The 22,238-nt window shown below is 39.1% G+C and overlaps 1 protein-coding gene across 2 annotated transcripts in view; it reads left to right on the top strand.

The window, feature by feature from the left end:
• rngtt (RNA guanylyltransferase and 5'-phosphatase) overlaps positions 1-22,238 on the top strand; it is a 98,162-nt gene that overhangs the window by 14,267 nt on the left and 61,657 nt on the right. For both annotated transcript variants that reach the window (XM_034900177.1, XM_034900176.1), the window contains exons 9-11: positions 7,996-8,131; positions 11,350-11,421; positions 20,487-20,651. In XM_034900177.1, the coding sequence (XP_034756068.1) occupies positions 7,996-8,131; positions 11,350-11,421; positions 20,487-20,651 (373 nt within the window). The remainder of the gene's footprint in view (positions 1-7,995; positions 8,132-11,349; positions 11,422-20,486; positions 20,652-22,238) is intronic.

Raw genomic sequence — 22,238 nt, 5'->3', positions numbered from 1 at the left:
GGAGACCACCGATCAAACTATTTAAAGCCTTTATCGGCCGATAACGATCAGTGACCGATCAATCGGAGCACCCTTAATTACTGCACATTTATGTTTACTAACACACCTGTTCTGTAATGCTCTATATCAAAGAAACAACTGGGACACAAGTTGCAAAGCTAAAATGTGGGTTAGCTGAGCTTTGTTAAGCACATACTCTGCTGCTGCTCAGTCAAGAGACAGCTTGTACATTTCTGCATCCCTTTTTATTTTCAAAGAAATGGATAGTTTAGACATGGTTTTTTTCACATCTGATGTAGGGATGGGCGGTATGGCCTATAATCTATATTGCGATATACATTGCAGCCTCTTGTGATAACGATATACTTGTATATCACGATATATACTGTACATTATATATAAATATAAAATTCAAGTTCACACTAGTTTCAGAGACTTTAACAAAGACAAAGCTTAAAGTTGGGTTCCATCCTTTAGTGTAAACCATCCTAAAAGGCAGGACACTTTCAAGGATGCACAGATACTTAAATAAAAACATATTTCTAACAAAGTTTCTTACCTGCAGCCTATCAAAGACAGACACACACACACACAGACACACAGACACACAGACACAGACACACACACACACACACACACACACACACACACACACACACACACACACACACACACACGGCCCCCAAGATTCCAAATGTCTGTTTTATAGGGAATTGTTGGGCTGGTGAAAGGCTCCGTGGTACGGCTGGGCCAAAGGTCCGTTGAAGCGGCTTTAATCCAAACCAAGTCCAGATAACAGATGTTGTGCCGGTCTTTTCACCAGCTCATCCGTTTTGCTTTTAGCCAAGATGACGATGATGCATTGCAGCCGGTTGCAGCTCGTGGCTCTAAATTTTGCTGGTTGATTGCATCAACATACATTATCGCAACATGTAATATAACTAAAATCTCTATGCTAGGCCAATTTTGTATTGCTTATATTGCATTTCGTTTATATCGTCCATTACTAATTATAATATTTTTCTGTAGTCTCACAGTTTCTTTTGGTTAAGGTTAGATTATTATTTGGTTATTATGGCTAGGTTAGTGTCTTGCTTTTAGTAGTTTAGGAGTAGCTTTGTTTTGGATACTTTCCATTGTCAAACTGAGGGAAGCAGCAATTTATTTATGAAAGTTGGGAAGTTAACAACAACTGCATTTGCCAAATAAAGTGTTTTTAAAACAGTATTTTTCAGTTTTGCAAGAGAAAAACTTCAGTTTTTTTTTTGCAAATGTACATATGGTTAACATTCACCTCCCCTTTGATTAAGTGCACAGCTGCTTCCCTGAGCTTGTCAATGGAAAGCACTCAGGGCGGTCTCCTACACAATAGATGAGATGGTCCCAGTCTAACACCAGGTTTGCTTTGGGGTAAATTGGGTGGGACATTTTTCTCTGCTGCAATGATTCACATAATTATCAAATGTGATATGAACTTGTTTTCTTTATGAACAACTGTTAAATTCCTTTATAGTTAAATGACTTCATGCAATTTGTTGCATTTTCTTTTGCACGCAATGTTTACAAAAACATTGTAACGGCATCACAAGTAACATAAGTATGTAGTATGTGTCAAGTATGTGCTGTATTGATCTTTTTGTTTTGACTCTTAACTCTGTTATCTAAATGAGAAATCAGCCTGGGCTCTCTGGGTATAAGACAGTAGTCCTGTCTTTTGACGCACCACTAATGATGTGCAAAGTTACTGGATCTGATCTCAGGCCTCCCTTGGAGTTCAGCTGCTGTCAGTCATGCCACCGGACTAGACTGGCAAAGCCAAAACAAAGGCCGTCTGTGCCTCATTAGGGCCAAAGTGCTCAGGGGGGAACGGATGAAATCGGAGGCTCGAGGCACCCATCACAGGACAAAAGCAAAAAGAAGAGAGCAGGCGGGGAGGGAATAAAGGTGTCCATTAAATTGAATACTTTCCAATTGGTCATAACAAGAGAATACAGCAAAGATGAAGGAACTGGGATGAAAAAAACACCACTGGGTGTTGGCACTAATGGTCTCCCTCTGCTTTCTTCTGAACATACTTGACGGTATAGGCCATGGCAAACTGGCCAATTAGACAGCAGGGGAACCACTTGTGCTCAGTGCAGACCTGTTGGATCCTCACTGGTTGACAGATTTTCTGTTGTTACCCTTAGTCTATCTGTTTGATCTTCTCAGGCATTGATTCTTTTCTGAGATAAAAGATATCTCTTGGCACAAGAGGACCTTCTTGCCTGCGATAATCAGGGTTTGCCTAAACCAGGGGTCTTCATTGTTTTTTTAAGCCAAGGACCTCTTAAAGTGCTAGCTTGTTCTCAATGACAACACTGCTACAACACACGCTATTAATACCATAATCTCCAAAAGAACTACTTCCATGTCCCTGTTCTGCAGGTATTCCACAAGTGCGCCCTTGATCAGAAGAAGACTCCAAGCTAATCCTGCCTTGTACTGACCAAAGTTGGAGCAGTTAGCTACTGCACATGTGCGACTCCCAACAAAGATAGTATAGAAGTGAGATGTCTCACTCTGTAGCTAAAACAGAAATCCAAACACACAGGGTGGAAACAGGATCTGCAGCAAGCCTCCAAATACATACGGTATATTTTATAAAATTAAGTTGCATATTGAACTTGGCCTACAATAACGCGTAGGGTGGCCTAAAGCCTTTATTCATAATTGTTTGCATGGTTTTATACATTATGTTTTAATGTAAAACATACATGTGGCACAGTGAATCCTTAGGATTAACTCTATCTATGGGTGCTTTAGTGACTGCCTCACGTATAGACCAGTAAGCAGTCTCCGTACATATTTACTAATAATATGTTGGATTTATGTTCATTATTAAACTTTTTTTTCAAAAATTAAAAGTCTTAACAGTAATTTAGACCCCCCCTACATTGACTCTGGGGACCCCCTAGGGGTCCCAGACCCTCTGTTGAAGATTCCCGGCCTAAACTAAGCCATGCAGGCATTTTATGTTCTCTTTCTTATCGAGTACAGTCTTCACTGCCTTTCCGTCTTTTTTTAATGCTTTCATTGTGTCCTCTCCCACCCTGAAAATTGCCGGCTATATCTGGCCCACTCACTATTCTTTTCCTCTCTTCCCACATTTTTTTTTTTTCACAAGACTTTTGGATGACCCTAGCATGTGTTTTGTTTGCCTCCCCTGTCATGACTAGAGGGGGAGAGTGGCTCAAACACATCTCCCTGATCACTCCACTTTCCATTTGAGTATAATGGAAATAATTAGGTTATATAATTAGCCGCCTAAAAAACAAAAGCCCTTATAAAAAACGATTACAAACTTACTTTAAAGGGAGTGGCATCCACCAACGCATGGATTCCTGGAGGTATTAAAAAGTAGAGCATTTAATCAAAGACAGGAGTTTTTGTAAAGCTGTCGGTTTTCGTCCCTTCTCATGCCGACCTAGCCTTGGTATGACAACGACAACTACATATTCCCCGCTATTTTGTATTGTGCAGCTAAAGTGATTGTTCGGAATAGTTTCACCTTAGGGTCCTTTGCTCCATGACCTTGAGCCAAACAACCCCCCAGAAGCTTTTTTTCTCCTGGGTTGAACAATGGGCAAGTTGGTGTGATCAGCTGATCAGCTTAGTGCAGGTGCTAATGGAGACAACTGTGTATCTGGTAAATTACCCCACTTAAAATGCCCAAAATGATACCAAACTTCTATAATAGTACAAATAGGTTATGTACTCATTAAACAATGGATTGGAAAGTTTGTAAGTACACCAGGAGGTTATTTAAATAACACTTGGCTGACACAGTTAGTTCCATTAGCGCCTGCACTAAGCTTTTCAGCTGATCACACTAACTCTCCCAACGCTTCTGGGGGGATTTGTTAGCTCAAGGTCATGTTGCAACAGACCCTAGGGTCAAATTACTCTGAACCATAAATACCACAAATAATGGACATGAAATGGACCTGCCCTCTCAAGAAAATGCACTCTGTTTTTGTCTGGCTTCATAATGCAGTTTTAAAGCACAGAAGTGTCTTTTGGTAAAAAAAAATATTTCTATATGAGAACCCAAATTGCAGTCTAATATTGAAATTGCACTTTTCCCAAATATATTTTTTCAGATTTCAGTCAATCTGGTATTATGGCCCTCATTTCACCCTCATGAATATATGTAATTATTGGGAAATTATAGTAGAGCTATTACAGCAAAAATAGTACTGTAATCTGGTAAAATGTTGCTTTCACTGCTGACTTTTGTCAACTGGTGAATTATTCTGCACACACACTCATTTTTGGCAGCTTGTCAAATTTCCCACTTTGAACCAGCTGGTATACATGGACTATTTATTACATCTAATCCCTCTGTGGTAAGGGTTGGGAGGAGAAGCAGGTATGAAAAATGCATAGCTTTGTCAGTGAGGATGTTATTAATCTCAAGTCTGTCGTCAGACTTACATTTCCCAAAAGGTGTGTTATCTTCAAGTTTGTGCACTAACAAAGCTTTCTACTAATGTTAATGCCAAATCTTCCCTAATATAAGTTAAAAGATAATTATCCTCTGTTTCCAGTCGCATTGATTAGGATACTTCTTCAGTTGCTCATTAGGACATTGGTTCATCCTGCTTCATTCACCACTTAGTATTTTGTGTTAAAGATCAGCATGCAGCCTGTAAAGTGTAATTGGGTTCATATGAGGTGCGTAATGAAGCCATAAGATTGCTAAATGGCCAGTAGACTCTTTTCTGTTTTTTTAATTATTCTTTTTTTTTTTATATATATATGTACAATGTGACTAAGCTCACAACAGCATGCCTCACAAGATAAGCCACTCCAGTCTAAATAACTCACCAGAAGACAAACCATTACAATTGACTTATTGCTAGGAAAAAACAGTTGATAAATCAAATTGTTGATTAGCAGAAAATATATTTGGAACAGTAAGGGTAATTGGTTAATTATTCAAGTTGTTTCTCAAGAACAATATCTTAGGTTTTTGGACAGTTTCTTTTAGACAGAAGAAGATATTTCAAAACGTCTCCTTGGGAAAGAGAAACAAAATGGGCATTTTAATTGTTAAAGAACACATTCACATTTTTCAAGGCTGTCTTAAAACAACACTCACATGCCCATATTTTGTTTGAAGTACCTTTTTATGTAGTTGATCTTTTGCTAAAACAAGCTGTGCTTCAATTTCATAAAGGGGAATTAAAACAAGGACAATGGATTGTCTCCAGGTTTTTGCAGTCTTGAAATGAATGAGCCGTCATGCCTCTAACATTAGAGTACATGTGTGCAAATGATAGTTTCAAACCGTAAAATTACACTGCTCTGTTAATCAGCCTACGGTTTAGTGGGGATGTATAGTATGCTAATATTACAAAACTACATACTGACCACATTAGTATACCCAAATACATTTATGTAAATGATTGTTTCGCGGAAAGCCATACAATTTTCAGAGTAGCAGCAATGCCAAAACAGAAATCACAGTAAAAGACTGTGTTAACAAAACAGATGACAATCTTTTAGCAGTGAATGCTCACTGTTGTTTCAGTTTAGGACTATTGTGGAGGATAGCACAAAGGCAACAATGGTGCCTGTGTTTTTGGGTGTGGCCCATGTTTTCACCTCATCTTTGGGAACCAACAGAAGGATTTTATCTGTTTGCTCATTTGAAATTGCCTGTCATGTCTACCAGCTCAGTGATCAGCCGACTCTGTTGATCAAACAAACATTTGGTAAGAACGCTTTGCTTGCACTCGTGTCCCTCCAGAATATTAAATATTGTCACCACACCTATATATTTTGCTATATACAATTACAAATAATGACACTGACTTTGATTATATTGAGGTTTTATTTTTATCCCAATTTTTAAAATTAAAGCATTTTTGCCGTAATTTCTATAACGGTGGCGTTTGTAAATGTTAACTAATAAACAAACTGACCTCATACAAATAATTCCTCTTTACTTTCATTCAACCCCAATCAGACTGAAACATTACAGTATATGCCACATATTAGGCCAATCTTTCTCAATTGAGCAGTTCAACAGAGAAGGGTGATTGCTCGGAAACGTAATTAGGTTTCAAATGATCTGGATGATTGATGTCCAGATGGGGCACTTTTAGTATATTATAAAAGATCAGTTCAAATGAAATGAGAGCTGTTAACAAATTACTTTACAGTTCCAAAGGTGATTATTCCTAAAAGTAAAAAAGAAAAAAATGAAGTTCATTCCTGTTATTTGAAAAACATTCCCTCTCCACTGTAGTATTTCTGAGAGTGGAGATGGAGGGTTGAGGCTGATAAAAATCTAAAAGGTTAAAGGTCTTAATGTCTTTGCTTCATGCTCCAGCAACCTGGCACACCGGTGAGCATAATGTAGAGGAAGAGTGGAGACAAATTAATATCAGCCAAATGCTCGTATCATGACTCATACTGGTGAACTGGTCTATTTTTGACAGCTATTTTAACACTTTAACAGTCAATGCTCTCAGCTTTTTCAATCCCCCAGTCGAGTGAACTTGCTTATGAAAAGTAATTTTCCAAAAATAACATGTCTTTGGAGTTTCTCTATTGGTTCTACATGATTTAACTGTAGCCCAGACATGGGGAAATATACAGAATAAGATGAAAAAAATCTGTAAAATCCTTGTGTAATGCAGTCTTATCTAATACTATCAACAAGGTATAACTCCAAGTATGACCATACGCAACAAAAATCTTTTAAATAATAACAGTACTCTTATATTATATATATGGAGTGTCCTCTTGTTACATTATTCAGTTTGTATATTCCTGCAGAAATTTAATTTGTGGGAGACTGTAGGAGAAAATTTTGTTTTTTTGTTGTGTTTGCTTCCAAGTCTTTATCACACCTGCAAGGGCTGGCCATGGATTAGTTGAGCTTTGTGCTCATGTAGACAAAGCACCTAACCACTGGTGATGAATGCAATTTGAAGATAGAGTAATCTCATACAAGTGAAAGCTCTTTGTGTTGGTGCAAGGCACCCAGGGACAGTTTGTTTGCAATTTATTGTATAAAACATTTAATTCACATGGCCGCAAATACCTCAGATTGTATATGTGAATATTAGAGAGTACTCTTTTAACATTACAAATCCCCCTCATCATGTGTATATTTGTTGCCAAGCATTCACATTGTACAAATAGGCATTTTTGTTTGACAACAATGGTTTCCACACAGCAAAGCTAGATACAAGGAATTGTGGTTGCTTTGGTAATATGTTGCATTAGCATGTATCTGTTTGATCTTTTGATGTGATAGAATGCTTCACCTTTTTTTAATTTTTTAACTTGAATTGACCACAACAATTTGCACATTAGGGATACAGAGTCTTTGTTGTTGCTGAGTAGAGCCCAAATCTCAAGTCCTCGCTCACAGCAATTCAGCTTTAAAGTGTGATTACCATATTAGGTCCTCCTCCAAATAAAGTAATTGGAGAAATTCATACGCAGATTTTTTTGTGTGGAGGAAGGATATTTTAGCAAAACAAAAGGTATTGTATTAAGAGTCACAAGGGTCATTACAGCTAACGATAATCCAAATCTACTGTAACAGAAATGGAAAAAATCTGTATGTTAATTTAATTACATAAAATGCTTTTTCTGTGACTTTATGCTATCACATCATGTACATTGCCACTTGCAGTATTTACATTACATGCTTATTATACATTACCCTTCATGATCCACAAATCCTTTCCATTTATTAACTCCTACTCAGATATATCCATTGTTAACATTCTTTAAATAAAACCTCAGAAAACCGCATCATCAAATCCACAGCCTGTGATCTGGGATATAAGTGACAACAGCCAATAGGGATGAGTTGTCGGTGAACATGCTTACATGAATTGAGAGTCTTTCTAACATAATGACCAGCAGGAATACAACTTGATGCTACCTTGTAATTGCAATTACATGATGGTTCTTCTTTTCGTCCCGCAGGTACATGATGTTGATCAACGGAAAAAACGAAGTATTCATGATCGACAGAGACAACACAGTCTTCCACATAGCGAACCTAGAGTTTCCTTTTCGTAAGGATCTACGTGTTCACCTATCAAACACTCTATTGGACGGGGTGAGTTATCCTTGTCTTTCTAGGATTGTTATGTATTGTGCCATGCTAGCTTCCATTGTTGTTTCAACAGTTTTTCCCTTGACTGGAATTGCATGTCCCCGTTGTCTCCATCCTTGTCCCACTCCCATTCTGCCCCTGCCGAAACATCTTGCCTGTTTAGTCTTAGCAGATAATTGACATCAGTTGCCAAACCTTGGGTGAATGAACAGCATGTAAGAGATGCTTGTTGAGCCTGCCAAACACAACTGACAGGAATATCATCATCCATATCTTCTGAAATTGAGTGTTTTACATTTTTCCGGTAATGTTTGCCTCTCTGTTCCGCACTGTGTTGTAATACTAAACGGTGCACTCCCCCTGGGTGGTGGCGGGGTCGGAGACTCATCCTCACCTTTTTATACCAGGCTCAGGCTTTAATTAGCACGCTTGTTCTGATATGGTCACACAGGTCCCCAGCAGCAGGTCCCCATGCATGATTCAATATCACACTCCCTAACTGCAAAGCAGCTGCATTTTCATGTAGTTAACCAAGATGTTGTTATAATTGTCTGCAGTGTTTGTGTTTGATATTCTAGTACGGGAGATGACAGATAAGTTGCCTGTGATTGTTTTTTGTTTTGCTCCCGGCCTTGTTTTGTCAGTTTAGCAATTTTATATAAAATCAGTATGTGCTTCCTCTTGGCTTCACAGTTGCTGATTGATGTGGGGAATATAGTTTCCCCATTCAGGCAGGACCCCTAATTGCAGCGGTGCGGATGAGTGTTTAGATTGCTACTAGGTTTGTTTTGACTTTGTTTATTCATCTGTTGATGCTTCTGGCTCTCAATTCGGAGAGGCTGTGTTTGGCTGTTTACATTCCCTGTAGAAGCCCAGCTGTGTTGTGTGATATGTTTCATCCTCAGTCCAAAGGCACTGGTCTTTGTCTTAACATGCTGTTTTGTTGTACAGTGTTTAATGAGCTTTACATCAACTTGAGTTCCAATATTGGATGAGTGTGCAATATATAGATTGAATTCCTGGCAATTTCCTTTGGTCACACTTTGATTCATCTGGTGCTGCCTGTCTGTGCATCAGTTCAGTGCGCCCGATGCATAATGATGGCAGCCTCCTGGAATGACATCATTGCTTCTCTCCAACCACTCCTACAGTGATCTGCATGGCTCCATTCACTCCCCTCTCTCCACATTACCAGGCTGGTTTTGGCAATCACCTGTTGATGTTTGGTATTTTGTAGGGCTGTACCAAATGGCTATTTTATTTTATTTTCTTACATTCAAAGCTTCTATTGAGGTTTTCGTATGGAACTTTCAATGCCTGTCGTTATATTTTATGATGTCATCACCTCCAAAAAGGCAAAAAGAGGAAAAAACAGTTATTAAAGTAATTAAAGTGTGTGCCTTGTTTAATGGTAGTCTGTAAGCTAAATTAAAAAAAATTCATGTAGTCAAGTGGCACCCACCACCACTAGTGAAACCAACGTCAAAGAGCCTTTTTCCAAATCTTCCACTGCATTGAGGGCTGAGTGAGTCCGCATGATGTAGACTTAGTCCTTTGCCCAAGTCGGCGGAGTCTGCAAGCTGCCCAACAGTTGTGACACGTGTGCAGACTCTATGTCATGTGACCCAGATAATAACACTATCTATGAAGTAAACCACACCTTTTTATTTTTAATAAAACATTGTATTTTTTTCTTCTTAAATGAACATAAAACAGACAATTACCATCAATCTTAGCTAATGTTAGCAATTAATTACGGATTATGTAAAAAAACAAAATGCGGCAATTGTGTTATAATACTTATAGGCCTATTGTTCATTTGGTCAAAATGTATATTCCATTAGTCACAGTACAGCACTGTTAGTCACCTGAATATTTTATGAGGGGAAAGGGAGTAAATTTAGTTCTCTAAATGTAGTGCTTCATTTTCAAATGTAGGCCAGGTAAAGCATCTGAGTTGCCACCCTTTCACTTACACTACTTCAGCTGGGGTGACGTTTGTGTCGCTGCTGTCACTATACTGCATGGTTGTGTAACATTTCTTTGAAAACTGTGTGTGTTGGGTGTCCTGCTGCACCTGCCTCTCAGTTTGAGAGTCTTGCATAATGGATGTGCATTGCTATTTCTGCTCATGTCCTTCATCAGACCCCACCACACACAATGTAACACACACATACACACAGCACACACACACCTCCCCCCTTGCTATCCGTCTCATTGCCGCAGGCATCTCCCATCAGAGCACTCACTCCCTTGTGTCACACCGTTTCCTTCTTTTTTTTACTAGGAGCACTGCAACCCCTAACTAAAAATGTTAAGGGGCACAGACAGAACATGTAGAGGCGCACACCAAAAATTGACCTGCAAAGCAATCTGTTGTCTCAACTCTACCTCTCTCACCCAAGTGAGGAAGCGGTACCGCAGCGTGTCGCAAATGTTGGAGCTGACATTACCATCGATGGGAAAAATGCAACCAAAAAAAGTGTGCAAATGCACAGGCAATTAAGTGATATTCCGCAGATGTGATGTGGAAATAAAATCCCATCCTTTTTGTCCGTAACCCATACAAGACAAAACAAAAATGCAGAAGATCAAATACAACACTGAAGAGGTCTTTCAACACAGCTCCGCCAACCGGAAGTGCACGTAAGCGGGTTTGAGAAGGTAAACAAAGTGGGATGAGTAAGAGGAGGGCTAACGTTAGCCCAAGGCTAATTTCTTATTGGCTATCACTACGCAGTGTTTTCCTTGCCAATGTACGGTCTAGCAACCAAATGGAAGATCTTTGGCTGTAGATCCCCACTGACACACTATATGGACTGCAACTGAAAGATGGTAACACCAGAGTTGTGCAACAGAATGTTCAGACAATGAGTTTGAAGCCACGAAAGCAAAACACCAAAGTATAGATCACAGCGTTATGCAGTTGACTAATCACTCACGGACCCTCCACCTCTCACAAACATTGGCCAACTCTGGGACTTGCTCCATCCTGCTTTTTTAACATGAAAATAACTTTTAAAAAGTCATCAAATTTGCAGGTCGCATATGTGCCAGTAGTTTAAAAAAATGGATTTGGTTGCAGTCTGGAGCCTTGTTTGCTATAATGTTAAGACTGCCCAGAGTAAGAATTATTCTTTGTTTTTATTTTGTACATTTTCACCACCATTGTATATATTCATCTTAACAACAGTATGCATCTCTTGTCTTTATCTCTGCAGGAGATGATCATCGACAAGGTGAATGGTCAACCTGTCCCCCGCTATTTGATATACGACATCATCAAATTCAATGTGAGTAGCCTGGGCCGTTTGAGAATGTGTTGTCTTTTTCTTTGACCTCTAGATCTAGTAGCTTTTTTAGAGCAATAGGTCAGAAAGAATCATCACACTTGACTCCCACAGCCTGGCACGCACCAAGCTTTACCAACACCTTAACAGTGTAGCTGAACTATGTCTGAGTTCATAACCTAGGTCTTTGTTACGGTGGTCACAGTGGCTCAATGGTTAGCACTGTCGCCTCACAGCAAGTAGGTGCCAACAGCCTTTCTGTGTGGAGTTTATCAAAAACATATAAGTCAGTTTAGTGCTTGTGTCAGTGAGATGGTCCCCGGGCACCTGCAGCTGCGTACTGCTCTTATGTAGGTCTAAGGGATAGGTTCAGTGCAGATGACAACTTTCATTTTTCTGTGATTGACAACAAAGGTAGCTTTAGAACCTTTAATCTTTGTTCTTTACCAACTAAAAATTGTGGTAAGTATTTATCCAAGCTTTTAACATGGTTAGAGTCACTTTATTGGGTTAAAATGAACATGATGCTTAGTCCATTAAAAATAGCTTTCTACTATATATATTTTTGTAATAGCATGTTTCTCCTGTAACATTATTTTGACATGGCCATTTTTCTTGAGAACAGCCTCAGGACAACATTAAAAGGCTATTAATTGCTAACACTTTTTTAAACTGTAAACTAATTCATCCCTTTAACCATTGTGCATGCTTCTAATGGCAAGCAGGCAAGCACAAGGAGAAATGAGCCTTCAGGTTGCACGTAGCAATCCTCAGCCTTCTTACTTGTAAAAACTTGATGAATACCTCTGGACGAAGGGGAGGAGGGGGTTACTTCCCCCATTATGTTTGTCACCTCCTTTTCTCCATCGATCAGGATGATCACACAAGCAAGTGGCTCAATAAAGGCCCCCGTGGTGAGGAGAACGTCTTTGTAACATAGTGCAGAGGTTAGCAGCTCCACATGACTCCCCCTACCACCCCCAAGCCATCAGTAAAGCGCTGTTGTATTGATCCTAGCTGGCCATTATTAGCCTTCTCCATTATCTCTGGAGGCCTTATCCTTGGCACCGAGGCTCCATCCCGAGCCTGAGGATATAAATGCAGCAGGAGGGAGAACTCACCACCTGCTCGGCCCATGGCCCAACGTGACACCTTACTTGTTTGGAAAGTCATGTGAAGCACAGTACTGGGATTTCTTTTATTAGAGCTGGATGAGGAGTGTGTGTCCTCTTGCCGTGATGGGTGATTTAGCCGTGTGGAGGGTCAACGTATACTTAGTTCTGTGGATTTTGAGAAAGTGAGCATATACTGTGCTGTTCACGTTAGAGCAATGGATCTTAGTCATCCTACAAACAAGAGTGCTGATGTGTACAATACCGCTCCAACCATCAAACTGACTGTGTCTGACTATCACCCCTGAGACGTGAAGTGTATTTTCTAGGGCTCGGGTGATATGCTTAAGTCCTGGTTAGATTCTTTCACGGTACATGGGGGCCAATTCGATTTTGATTGCGATTTGATTGTATTGACTAATGCAATTTTCTTTTCCTAATTTAATCCTCCGGTTGTCCTCAGGTCAAATTTGACCCGCTTTCAACAAGTTTCTATATCAGACATTTGTGTTTCTTGCTTCCAAATTGTCAAAAGAAATAATTTGGATGATTCCATACAACGCTCTTCAAAAGTAATATAAATGGTCACTACTTTCATTGAATTTGGTTATTTCATTTAATTTTCTAGCATTTGAATAAAGAAAAAGGTAAAAGAACGTTGAAAAAAGTTACAAATATGTCTGAAAAAGCTTCAAAAACATTGAAAAAGTGGCAAGAACATAAAAAAGTGGAGATAAAAAACATCGGGGAAAGCAACAAAAGTGTTGACGACCAAAACGTTGAAAAAAAAAGTTTTCACGGTTTGCATGGTCGACAGGTAAGACAACGCAAGAGTTAACAAAAACAAACAAATAATACACTTCTGAGACAAATCTAAAAACTAATTGTTTTATAAATAAAATACACAAGTCAGTCAGTCAAGCTGACATTTATTTTCTTTTGTAAAGAAGTACATACCATGTAGTTTTTGGGGGTGTGGCCTTGACCACTTTGCTCTTTCGAAATCCAAGATGGCTCTCTCTTTCTCATCGGCGGGCAAAATTCTCTGGGCGGTTAAAGCAGAAAAGGCGAGATAACCTTGCCCCTTATGACCTCATAAGGAGCAAGATTCCAGATCGGCCCATCAGAGAATTCATTTTCTCAAATGCAGAGCAAGATACCCAGGGCTCGTTTTTAAAATAGATTGTTGCCAAAAAATCTAAAACCTATTGTTCTAGGTATTTTCTATTTCTGCTCCGGCTGTAGAGTATAAAAAGCCTTTTTTGTCTTTGTGGAAAGTTGATCCTGCTTGTCAGTCACTGTCAGCTTCCCCACTGTGGGGGAACTGACATGATGTGAAGAGAACAAGACAACCATTACATATACAGTATGTCCCTAATTTTGGCGTCACTGATATCTTGAAATCAAACTCTGGGGGTTTTCACTTGACATCACATCAACTTTGATTGACCTCGCTATGTTTCATCTTGCCACAAGTAATCTCGCTTTAATGCAAAATTAGACAAGTTAATTGGCTCAATCACATTTACAGGCAAACAGAATTGTTGTTGTATGGAGCACTTTATTGACTTCAGCTCCATTTATTATTTTCATTTTTAGGTCAAACGGCCTTTTGAATAGGAGTAATATGGGCACTACTATCATTGCATCAAAATCAAAATTTTTAAAACACTAAGACTGCTCGACACAACATGAAACCTTGCTCAAATTATCACCAGGGGCTCTGCACAGGAACTTGAGCATTGAGAACATTGTTTGAGTTTACTAAAAGGTTTAAAGAAACTCACTTTAGCAGTTGGTTTTTCTGGTCGCTGCCATCTTGCCAGTCAAAAAGAGTCTGTCTACACAAACAATGTTCTCAGTCCACCCGAAAAAGTGGTGCTTCCTTACCCATTATGCTTTTAAACGGAAGTCCGATTTGGGTACATTCACAAAAGCACCCTAGGTTGCATTTTGGCAAGAGTTATGCTTTAAGCACTTAGTTATCAACCGGGAGCCCCTACCTCAGGCTGCACATGCATTATATTTGCCACAATTTACCCAAATAATGTTTCATCTAATTTTATTGGATTAAATATAAGAGGATAATCTATAAAGAGGATAATCTAAGATATTTAATTAGAAACAAAAAATAGTCATGAATCTCAAATTCTGATACATACCCGATATGGTATGAATACGTCATAAATTGTGGCCTACATCCCAAATGAAGTCTCTTCCAAAACTACAGACCAGAGAATTAAGTTAGGCATTGGATGAAGATGATGAAATAGATGGTGGAAAAAGCTCTCTTGTTGGTAAGGTCTGACTCAAATCTGCAAACATTAGTTAGGATTGGGATTTAGAATTTGAGTATTTTAAGCAAAAACCTGTCTTTGGCTCAGCACCATAAGAAACACGTAGAGGAATTCATAGAAGAGATTAAATGAATTGCATCCCCAACGATAGTATAGCAGCTGGAGTGAAGTCTTCTTAGAATAAATCAAATTTAAAAAGGAAAAATCTGCCTCCAGATACTGCTTGTGTATTGGCTTGAGCTCTATGATGCAAACAGATAAAATGTGTGGCTATAAATTGTTTTAGGCCAAAACAGCCTAAAGGCCTCTGTTTTTGTTTAATATCTCAAGGGAAGCTGCACATTAAGCTTCAGTTGAGTGGTCCCAATGCAGATTTTGTCACCTGTGTATAATGTACTTTATTCCAAATTATCTTCGCTCAGCTTTTAACCCTATTCCCACCGCTATGAGATTTCTATAAGATGATGCTTTCAGCCTCTCCTGCCTCACGCTGAAGAAGGCAGTTATTTATAATTCTGCGGTTCTCTGGTGTTTAAGATTTTATGAGCGTTTATATATAGATTCTTTATGCACTTACATCAATTTACCCAAAAATTGGGTTATGTAAAGCACAGAATCATACCTTGTTGGACTGAATACAGTCTTTGACTTTCTATTTATGATGAATGCATCGGTAGATTAATTTTCCATAATATAATGTCAAATATTTTAGGAACCTTCAGAATGCTGCACAGGTTGGATATGTGTCTCTTAAACTTAGATTATTGGGGCTGCAACTAAACATTATTTTCAATATCTATTAAAGTACTTTGATTCATTTAAAATCACAGAAAATATTGAAATGTCTGTCCAATACCCAAACATAATCAGTTATTAAAATAGAAAACCAACAAATACTTGCATCTGAGTAATTGGAACATTGAGCTTTTTTGATTGAAAGTTGGGTTCGCACCTGACAATTGTTTACGTTATTGATTATTATGGCTGGGTACTGAACTTTTATGCTTTTAGGCACTGACCGAATCAACTCTCTAGTATTGAGTGTGGCGTTATCATTCAATACCAAAGGATTACATCTCATTAGTGTCAGTGAGCCAATAGGCATACAGTATGCTTCCAACCAAGATATAATAACGCTTGTTGGCGGTCTACACGTCATAGAAACTCTGTTACACACAGAGATGGGGCTCACGTGTGTGTTGTGTTTTAAAAGGCTTGACAGTGTGCTTGAAAATGATGTAAAGGCGCTGGAGAAAAAAAAAATTGTAATGTTGTAATTTATTTTGATAAAATGGATTTCATCAAATTACTGTTAGAAGTGTGACGAGATCTCGTCTCAAGAGTAAGTAAGAAAAATCTTTCTTTTTTTTTCTTTTGAAAAATTGTTCCAGCTGTAGAGGTCTGTAGAAACTTAATCTTTACAGTTCACAGTTGTTGTGGGAGACTATATAGGCAGAGGTGTCCTGAGGCGATCTGTGCTATCAGCATCAGAGCAGATCAAGGCATTTCTTTGTAGATCGGGATCAGTTATATCAAGCCGGATCTATTGCTGTTGCTTCTCAAAAAAGTGGTGCATTGTGCTGTGTTGCACACTGTTCTAGTCAAAATCCCACAGTGATGACAGTAAGTTAAAGTGGGGCACCACAGACAAATATATGACAGCTACATAAGATAAGATTGATCTTTGTTCCCGTGAATGTTGGATTAACATGATTCTTATTTGCTCTGTTTTCCTGTTGTACAGGCATGGACAGCACATGCCTTGAATCATTCACACTTACATCTTGTTCTGTCCTGATGACAAAGCTGACAGATGGTGCAGAATGTGTGGGACATGATACCAGCTGTTGCTCCAGGAAAATGTAGTGTTTATTTTTTGTAGTCACATTGAAAAAGAAGTCCTCTAAATGATGCCTAAATGAGCGTTTCTCAAACTTTTAATTTGCCTTTGACCTTATCTGTTGTGGCCAAATTGTCCTTATAATATGTTTGGTTGCATTAAGTAAGTCAGACTGCTTGATCATCATGTTATGGCTAATGTTTGAGCAAACAGTTGCTAATTTGACATAGACATAAGACATGCAGCAGACACAGGGCTACATGGGCATCCCAATTAAGGGCGTATTCACACCTGTAGATTGCTATGGTCCTAATCAGTTAGTAGCCATTGGTTCGTTTGGTTCGGTTTGGTTTCACACTTGGAAAGATTTCAAGCGTACCAAAATCCACCATTAGAAATCACGCAAGAACGTCCACTACTCTTAATGGTTGGATGTTTCTGAGGGCGGGAGCAAGAAAGTAAATACATGAACAAGGTTGTGTGTTGTGGACTAGTGCATATTTCTTACATCTCCATGATCAAACCAGCTCATTTCATTAAAATGATCAGACATTGTTTTGCAAGAGACGTTACCACGTCTGCTCTGGTCACCAAGACTTCGCTCTGCTCTACTTCCAATTTTAGCTGCAGCTGGTTTGACCACGGATAAACGAGTGACGGACGGTAAGCTTGACCGCAGTTTAATCACAGTCTGTGACAGACCGCTTAACACACCTAACTACTACATTAGCTCAGACTGGCGGAGGTTGTATAGTTGCTGCGGTTCAAGTATGGATCACATTCTCACCACAAACGAACCGTTCAGGAGTCCGCTTTGCACCAGGTGTGCTCCAGAGTTTGATTGCCGCGTTCTCACCTGCCCAAACGAACCGCACCAGCGGGACAAACAAACTCTAGTTTGATTCAACCGAACTAAAGGCTCATGGTGTAAAAACACCCTAAGTCATGTCAGGCCACCTGTAGAATGAAGTCTAAAATCTATTCTACCTTTTACCTGTTTTTGTCAAACCACTTCTTGAGGTAATTTACAAATTAATTTTACTCCCGGCTACTAGTGATTATTTTAATTTTTAGATGTATCTGCACATAAATCAGAAAACATGGAAAAGCAGCAAATCCTCAGATTTGAGAATTTTTGAATTCCATCTGTATTTATAAGACATCATTTGTGTAATTCAAAATTGAGTAAAGTCTTAGGAGAAATCTAAATTCTCACCCTTCCCACTAGCTTAGAAAAAGTAATGTTTTTTCTCGCACATTTTAATATTACTACACACAGCAGGCACTACTGTATTTTCTGTTTACTTGTAAATATGAAAAGTGAAGATGGTACAGTCTAGTAATTGTATCTAATCCTAACTAATCATTGACCATCCACCTCCTCATCCCATGGTCCAATAATTCCATAGCTCTTGAAAAGAGAATGGCTTTTAACAAACTCTAACATGCCCCCAGGACACCTTCCTGCTCTGTGCCTCTCGATATGCAGTAGATCAATTAATATTGATCCATAACCAACTTGTGAAGGAACAATAAAGGTTTTTTGTGCGTGTGTGTGTGTACACAGTACAAGTATTTGATACACTGCCAATTTTGCAGGTTTTCCTACTTACAAAGCATGTAGAGGTCTGTAATTTTTTATCATAGGTACAATTAAACTGTTATAGATGGAATCTGAAACAAAAATCCAGAAAATCACTTTGTATGATTTTTAAATAATTAATTAGCATTTTATTGCATGACAAATGTATTTGATACATCAGAAAAGCAAAACTTAATATTTGTTACACAAACCTTTTGCAATTCCAGAGATCATACGTTTCCTGTAGTTCTTGACCAGGTTTGCACACACTGCAGCAGCACCCACTCCTCCATACCAGACCTTCTCCAGATCCTTAAGGTTTCGGGGCTGTCGCTGGGCAGTACGGACTTTCAATGCCGTCCAAAGATTTTCTATTGGGTTCAGGTCTGGAGACCGGCAAGGCCCCTCCAGGACCTTGAGATGCTTCTTAGGGAGCCACTCCTTAGTTGCCCTGGCTGTGTGTTTTGGGTCGTTGTCATGCTGGAAGACCCAGCCACAACCCATCTTCAATGCTCTTACTGAGGGAAGGAGGTTGTTGGCCAAGATCTCCCAATACATGGCCCCATCTACCCTCCCCTCAACGCTGCAGTCGTCCTGTCCCCTTCGCAGAAAAGCATCCTCAAAGAAAGATGTTTCCACCTCCATCATTCACGGTTGGGATGGTGTTATTAAGGTTGTACTCATCCTTCTTCTTCCCCCAAACACGACGGGTGGAGTATTTTTGTCTCATTAGACCACATGACCTTCTCCAATTTAATTTGTAGGGATGCATTTTAGAATAATATAACACAGTGAGAAATGTCCTGGAGAGATGAGTCTTGTGATGTGATTACATTGTTGCTAATCATTACCGGACAAAAACTTTAGGCAAACAAAACATAAATTATTGATAAAAAAATAAGGGTTTTAAAATTAATCCCTGAGGAACTACAAATTAAAGTCTCCCATGAGCAACTATGATGTTTGCTTTTGTAATAATATAGTATAATGTGGGAAACACATTTGATGATGACTTTTTCTTTTATCAATATCTTTATTCAAAGTCAAGAAAACATCCAGTTTGGGATGTCGAGAATGTTTGCCTCTCATTACGTTTTTCTGTCTCTTGGCAAAAAAAAAGAAATGGCAGTTTTTTTTTTTCACCCATCCGGTAACTTGTCAGAGAGAAATGTCAGTGTCATACATTTAGTCCATGTCAAACTAGCATTTTTCCAAAAATGTTTTTTTCTTCTTCTTTTTTGTGATGATAAAAGTGAGTCATTGTTTTTAATCACTTTGTCAATTGGGCAACAGAGATATGAGCTGGTGACGGTCAGTTGACTGTACTGTACAGTCAACTGTAGGATGGTTTCATCACAACTCCTTTGCATCTATTTAACACAAACTAGTTACACAGCCATGCTTTTTTAATTTTCCACCCACGTTTCTTTATTAATAACCAGGAGAAGAAAGTCAAGTATTGTTTTTATCAATTTGTGCCACAGTCACGGTGGTCTGCCAGATGGGTTTGGAGGCACCTTTGCTCTGCGTCAATGGCCCTGTCTGTCTGAGAGGCAGTGACTGCTCAGGTCGCTGTGCTTATCTGTTGAGAAAAACTGTGTGTGGCTGGCCAATGATGGGAGGAAGCTGTTAATAGTGACAAAAGAAAAAAACAATTCCACACATATTTACTATCTTATCAAACCCTTATGCCAAAAAAGACAAATGAAACCAGCAAGTACTAACATTTAAGAAACTGGAACCACATAATTGGTTCATAAATTATTTTGATGAATTGTTTTATATTAATACATTTAATAAGTAAATAAAAATCTCCAGTGGTAGTCCTATGGCTCATTACCATCTCCCTTCATTGCCCGGCTCATGTTTATTAGAATAAACATCAGAGTTGGTGTAGAGGTCTATTTGTCAACTTTTGAAAATGTCTGCCTTGTTCTGGGTTTTTTACCTCTGCCTCGCAAAAAGTAAGATTAACAGTGTTGCCGTGGCAGTGAATTGGTAACTTATTACTGCGTGTAATATTTTTAGATGTTAGATGTATGCAATTCTTGTAATATTGGATAAATTGTGTGATTCAATCTAAATAAATGTAAATTGTGGTTTGTTGATTGTAATAATATTGGTAACAATGATTTTTATTCATCTGAACAGCAAAGAGTAGACATAATTGTCATACATAAATTAATAAATGGATTAGGACATGACCAAGTTTTTGTTTTTGTGTGTGTGTGTTTTAGGGACAGCCTGTTGGCCAGTGTGATTTCGGTATCCGGCTGTTATGCATGGAAAAGGAGATAATTTCTCCCCGGATGGAAAAGATGAAGACTGGACAGATTGACAAAACCAAGGAGCCCTTCAGTGTCCGAAATAAACCCTTCTTTGACATTCATGCAGCACGCAAGGTACTGTGAACAAAAGTATTCTTTTACTCCCAATTGTATTCCCATTTCTTTCACAGGCATAACCAAGACAAAACACATTCTTGTTTTTCACACACAGATATGCAAAACCTAGATGACCCAACATTCTTAAATGTTGCATCTATAAATGAAATGTGAGTCAGTAATGTCCCATTTACCCATCTGGATTGCAATTTGGGCCCCAGTTAAGTAGCTAGCGCGAGAGCAGTTTAAAGACGTCTTATGTACCAGAATCTTGTGCAAAGCACAATCTCACCCAGAACAGGGAAAGAGACCCTCTCTAGCACTCAAGCCTGAAGTAGCCAACTTTCAACCTTGTAGATGGGCCTGCTGGGATATCAGCTAGAGTCCTACATTTTAAACCTCAGATTCAGGAGGGGGGGAGAGGAGTCCATCTTGGTTGTGAAGGAGTTGACCAGTTCTTTACTCTTGCAAAGAGTTAATGGGGGTCAATGGAGTTTGTGCATCTATTGCCTCTGTGTATTGTGAACTATGGGAAGGCCTATGACCATTTCACTTCAGATAACTTCTGGGGATGTAAAACTTGAGCTCTGGGATGTTGTCATCTGGTCCTTGTATTAGTGTAGTGAGAGCTCACTTGTGGACTTGAGCTCTACCAAGATTCTGATTCTAATTTTCATGTACCGTTTTCCAGAAACCAGGAATCTTTTTAAGCAACTAACTTTACCTTTGTTTTGGCCAGAGGAAACACTAAATGTTTTGTTCTTGGCCCTACAAAGGTTTTGCTTTGTCGGTGATACATCTGGTAGCCCAGAAACTATCTTGGTGTTTGCTGTACTAGGAATCAAAAATTGGTCAAACACATTAGTCTGGCTATTACCAGACTAAGCCAAGCTCAATAAATTTGAGATTGCGCATTGGTCTGGGGAGTCTGCTCTGTATTTCCTCTGCAAAAGAGGCGTGACCAACGGGCATAGTTCAAATGACTCTGTACAAAATTGGATAGTCCTCTATCCAATCAGACCAACGACCCGGGTGACGTAGAAGTGACAGTGGCATCAACGCGCTTGCTGCGCTTAGCTGGCCGCTATATTGGATGTAAACAAGAAGCTGCCTGGCGGCTTCTCTACGGTCATTGTGTTAAACCTGGCAATAGTGCGCCAGGTAGATAAGCCAGTTTGTGATTGGTTTCCCCAAACTTGTGAATTGAAGCAAGAGAATTAAATGTCGAGGTTTGCAGACCGAGCTGCAGGGAGAAGTCAAATCGCCGGCAAACTGGGCGGGGTTTACCCAGTCTACAAACACATGCCTTGAGCCTTGTCAATGATTGTCAATGATTGCCTCTTCCTGATGAGAAGATGGCAATGGAATAAAACATTACAATACACTGCTGGCGAAAGTCATTACTTTGTTAGCTGGTAGGTATGGGAACATTTCATAGATTTTGTTGGATGTTGCCTAGCATCCAACATTGCTGTCATGTCCTTGATAGTAGCAAGACTAAGTAGAGAATGCAGTTCTGATTCAGTTACATTCTCTTTTTTATTTAAGTTAAAGAGAATGTAACTGAATCTTATTCACTGACCATTGTAACACACCATTTCTACC

The sequence above is a fragment of the Etheostoma cragini genome, chromosome 18 (assembly GCF_013103735.1).
Source record: "Etheostoma cragini isolate CJK2018 chromosome 18, CSU_Ecrag_1.0, whole genome shotgun sequence".
Lineage (NCBI taxonomy): Eukaryota > Metazoa > Chordata > Actinopteri > Perciformes > Percidae > Etheostoma > Etheostoma cragini.
Note: the sequence above shows the minus strand (reverse complement) of the source record. Positions and strands in the feature narration are given on the sequence as shown.